Here is a 5,000-nt window from a genome sequence, read left to right on the forward strand (position 1 = left end):
TCTTCGAAAGAAACAAGCGAGGGGATTTCTTTCAGGCCAACATTTCCCAGAAAAAAGTTTTGCTCCGTCCCCAAAATAATAATAATAATAATAATAACAACAATAATAATTGTTATTATTATAATTATCTTAGTATAGAGAATATAACGGCTGCCATAATGTGATTTTTAGTGCTTTATGATAGAAATGACCGTTAAAATGTGTTTTAATTGAGTTTTTTAGGTTTTAATGAGTTTTTTAATTTTGTTTCATTTTATAATCAAACTGTTTATGAACAATGATTCTTACACTACAGCCATGAATTTTTAACCCTGCCGAACTATTTTAGCAATCATAGACCTTATTCATAAATGGCGGCCACTTTATAATTCTTTTGTCGAAGTGCAAATTAGCCTACCAAGCCTCGATATCATACAGTGAATTGAAAAGAATTTTTGCTCTAAAATGAGGCTTGGTAGGCTAATTTGCACGTGGACAAAAGAATTATAAATGTGACCGCCATTTATGAATACGGTCTATTTATCTTTACTTTTTATTCCTTCTTAACTGCCTAGTAATGCCTAATAATGTTTTTAGAGTATCTATCATATAGCATTTTTCCAATTACAGACAATCGTATTATTTTGCATATATATTTTGATAGTTGAAAATAAAGTTTTCATTTATTATTTTAAAAAAAAAATTATTATTATTATTATTATTAACCCAATGACACCTCAGGTGCCCTAGGACTCCCCAGTTAACAAATAAAATCGTCTGGCATTAGACGAAGTAAGATCTCTTAAGTCTGTCTCGCTTCGACTCCCACTCCTTTCACAAGAATGTGTTGGCTCAGCAAATTGATCTGCTCCCAACCTAGTGACCTCATAGCTCATTTGGTAGAACATTGCACTGGCACAATAGAGGATTTTGGTTCAAATCCTGCTGAACCCACATGAATTTTTCTGGTGTCTATAGGAGACAATAATTGCTTAAAGCGAGGATCACTTCTATATTTCACCTTTCAGTAAATAATATTATTATACAACTAGTTCCTTGAGCGGGCAAGATGAACCAAATCTCGCATTCTGATTGGCTACCCTAGCGAGCAAGCTGGAGCTCTACTGCCCACTCAGGATTTCTCGCTTGGTTCCACAAGATCAGAGATCATTTTTTGGTGTGTTGTCCCATGTAATAAATCCTTTATTGGCCAAGCTTGTTCTGTCAAAGTGGCTGGATATTGGCCTCATTCCTTTTTTGCATGTTTATGGACCTCAACTTTGTCTCAGTCCATAAACAAGCCAAAAAAACAAAAACTTGGCCTATATCCAGCCATCTTGACTTTGTTTTTAACAGGTCACTCAGTCAAGGCCCCTGTGGGACGATGGCAGAAAGGAAAAGATCTACATTGGTCAGTGTTTTAGCTGTATAAACCATGTTCATAAATGGCGGCCAAGAAATTAGTGTTTTGTCTTTATGTAAATAATCCTCACTAGCCTCGTTAGCACGGACAAAATTCAAAAGAACTTTTGCTCCAAATTGAGGTTATGAGGATTACTAGCACAATGACAAAAGAATAATATATATTGGCCTCCATTTATGAAATCAATAAATTTATGGTCTATAACAAAACTACTGTAACAGTACACTGAATATTTTTCTAAGAAATGAGTTTTGTGATGTGTGTTCAACAGCTCGTTTTTTCTGAACCCATTAAACCCCTAAACAACCCCCAAATGACAAGCAAAATCGTTTGGCATTAGACTGAGTAAAGTCAATTAATTCTCACTCCGCAGGAGTCAAATGGGTTAAGTTTCTATTAGTTAAAGCATTAGAGATATTACTTTGTTCAAAGAACAAACAGCTTTTCCATTCCTTAACCATTTTGCCAAATGTTTAGCGTGATTGAAGTGTTTTAATGTTAAGGGGTTTTCCTATTGTTTTATATGTGAGCTGCTGTTTTTAATTCCCAACTCTGTTAACTTTGCGATGCTTAACAGTCCAGGGTGCAGGGAATTAGTGTGCAGTGGTGAGAGTACTGGCCTCCCACCAATGTGACCTGGGTTTGATTCCCAGACTCAGCGTCATATGTGGGTTGAGTTTGTTGGTTCTCTACTCTGCACCGAGAGGTTTTCTCTGGGTACTCCGGTTTCCCCTCTCCTCAAAACCAGCATTTGACTTGATTTGTGTTAATTATTGTTAATTTCTCAGTTTACAGAGTCCCCAATTAGTGCTCCAGCGCTAGAACGACCAGACACTTAAATAAAGTTCCTTTCCTTTCCTTTTTTTCTACATCTACTCAAAAATTACATGTATGTCACCTTCAACCCATTCACTCCTAGGAGTGAGACCTACTAGATTTTACTCTGTCTAATGTCAAATGATTTTACTGTTCAGTTGGGGAGGGGGGTGGTTGGGGGGAAGTTTAGGCTTAAATGGGTTACACAGACAAAATTCACATGATGGTATTCACTAAAATTGTAATCCACCTAGTATTTGTTAGCTCCGATTTCAACTTACTCCAACTCCCCTGCAGGTAACACTCACCTGCTTGCTTTTGATAATTATATTTAATACAAATTTCATCATCATCAATCCAATTTTGATCCGGGTTTATCCCCGTAAACAGGGGTGGCCGGATTTACCCCACTTTGTCAGCAATCTTTCTAACTCCCACTCTCCATCTTGCTCGATTCATGGCGTCCTTTTTCTCCAAACCAAATTTATTTTTAATTATTACTTTTCCTGCTTTAGGTATACCAAAAGTGGAAAGGGGGACTCCGCAATGACTAAACAACAGGTATTAACTTTTGTGGCCAAACAATGCTGCAGCCGTTTTTTTCTTTTTTTTCTTTTCATTTTTTTTTGTGGTGTTTCCAATTTCCTAAGGTAAAGATAACATGTATTTTCATGTAACGTTTTTGGTAGGAAAAGGATGCCATAAAGAGAATGGAAGCTGAAGCCCTGGCATTAGCACTGTAAGATTTAATCATCTAATCGATAAATTATTGTTCCATAATTTTCTTTTTTTTGTTATTTTAATACTGTTTATTTGTTTTCATATTAATTACATCTACTGTACAGAGAACCTTACATGAATCCACAAAAGTCTCATTAATGCATTCTATACTTATGACACACACACACACATACACCGCTTTCCTAAGCCTTAAGAGCATCTTATTAGACTAAGAACAATACACAAGGTACAAGAATATCAGACTGATAGTACATGATATTGTTTTGGTACCATATATCATTAAATTTTATAGTGCTATGGTAGATGTCTTAGAAAAATAGCCCCCTGAGAAGACATGTGGTTTCTAGCAAAAATACTACTAAACCCAGAAAGATTGAAGAAAATAAAAGGGCATTGAGAAACATTGACTTTGAGGCTAACAAGTCAAGTTGATCATTTTCAAGTTCCCTTACAACTTCTTTTTCACTACAAGTTTTGGCTGCATAACTAAATCGCAAAATCAAAAGAGACATCAAATTCAGCGGGCTCTGTAATCAAGTTACCTTGCTTGTTTACTCGCAAAAAAGGGATACATCTGTGTCAAAATCATGTCAAGACACCGGGTTTTTGTATTTGTTAGTTTGTTTTTTTTCTTTCAAGTGTTATAAAGTTTGACAAAAAATGTGCGAATTCAACACAAATATTACAATCGCCCAGCTCTTGAGGTTGACCATTGTTTCTGCAAAGTCAGAAATTTACTCTCCTAGACGAGTTTATTTATCACCGGCTAATTCCATTGTTTTGGAAGTAGCAGCTTCTTTATTATTCAGCAGCGTCACAAATTCTTTCCGATTTTGGGGCTCATTTTGTTGAAACTCAAGCACACTTCCAACAGACCTGTATATTTTCGTTATTTATGCACACACTGCAGACCGAACACTCTTACAACCCGGTGACATAGTGCACTCACTGGTAGTGTACTACCACAAAATTAAAGGATAAAGAAGAGATATCCAATATGAATAAAAATGCCAATAATTTGTACAAAATAGCCTTTCAGTTTATTGAGATCGGGTCTAATTTATACAAGTCGATGAATTTAAAGAGGGTAATGACACTGCTTAATAAATATTAAAATTATTATAATTCAATATCTGCGGATGTAAAAAATAAGGGTGTTTTGCCCACCAGAACTGAAACTACTTTGCCAGTTTCGCAGAGTATAAATGTCAAAGATAATATCTTTTGCCAGATTAAACTTGCCTCAGTGAGATATCTTGGTGCCGAGACTTTAACACAATTATTAATGTCTCTCTCTCTTACAGTATCTCAATTTCTTGACTTTTGATTGTTTGTTGGTTTTTTTTCTATTTCTTGAGTGGCAGTTGTGTTGTGAGAAAAACCAAGACTAATAAACAATAAAGAGAAATAGCCCACTTTCGATATATTAACAGCGCGTTCGATTGACCATATTCCGGAATAGGAATACATGGAATAGAAGTTAGAAATCCTTCGTTTTTGCGGGGATTCACATTAATATTGTCAAACATCTGCTAAAATGCTATTTTAAACATAGCTTTATTCTTCTTGTTGCTGCAAAATGCCATACATAGTGTTTTAAATCATCACTCCACATATTCTTATTCCGGAATAGGGTGAATCGAACGCACCCTAAAATTCAGTACTAAACAAAAAGCATCATCTTGAGGCTCTTGGGAATAAATATAAGGATTTGTATGAGTTTTACTTTATTCCCCAGAGCCTCTAGATGCTACTTTTTGTTTAGGCTGGAATTTTAATATATCGAAAGTGGGCTATTGTTGCTGTAGCACAACACGTTGGTTTAACACACAGGAGTCACGAACCTGGCACGAGTGTACAGGTTTTAGTAACCTAGAAATACTCTTTACATTTTTATCAATTTGATCCTGCTTATCTTGATTGAAGTGTTTATTTTTTTTTGCAGAGGAAAGGGAAATGCTAAGAAGCAGCCAGGTGGAGTTACAAAACAGGTCATTATTCAGACATTTTGCCCTTCAGTTTCAAGATAATTTTACTATTA

The 5,000-nt window shown here is 35.5% G+C and overlaps 1 protein-coding gene across 1 annotated transcript in view; it reads left to right on the forward strand.

Moving 5' to 3' along the window:
- Window positions 1-5,000, forward strand: part of LOC138012764 (multiple myeloma tumor-associated protein 2 homolog) — an 11,869-nt gene that overhangs the window by 415 nt on the left and 6,454 nt on the right. Inside the window, exons 2-5 of the mRNA XM_068859654.1 lie at window positions 1,336-1,390; window positions 2,734-2,779; window positions 2,908-2,957; window positions 4,905-4,950. Of these exons, the coding sequence (XP_068715755.1) occupies window positions 1,336-1,390; window positions 2,734-2,779; window positions 2,908-2,957; window positions 4,905-4,950 (197 nt within the window). The remainder of the gene's footprint in view (window positions 1-1,335; window positions 1,391-2,733; window positions 2,780-2,907; window positions 2,958-4,904; window positions 4,951-5,000) is intronic.

The sequence above is a fragment of the Montipora foliosa genome, chromosome 8 (assembly GCF_036669935.1).
Source record: "Montipora foliosa isolate CH-2021 chromosome 8, ASM3666993v2, whole genome shotgun sequence".
Taxonomy (NCBI): domain Eukaryota; kingdom Metazoa; phylum Cnidaria; class Anthozoa; order Scleractinia; family Acroporidae; genus Montipora; species Montipora foliosa.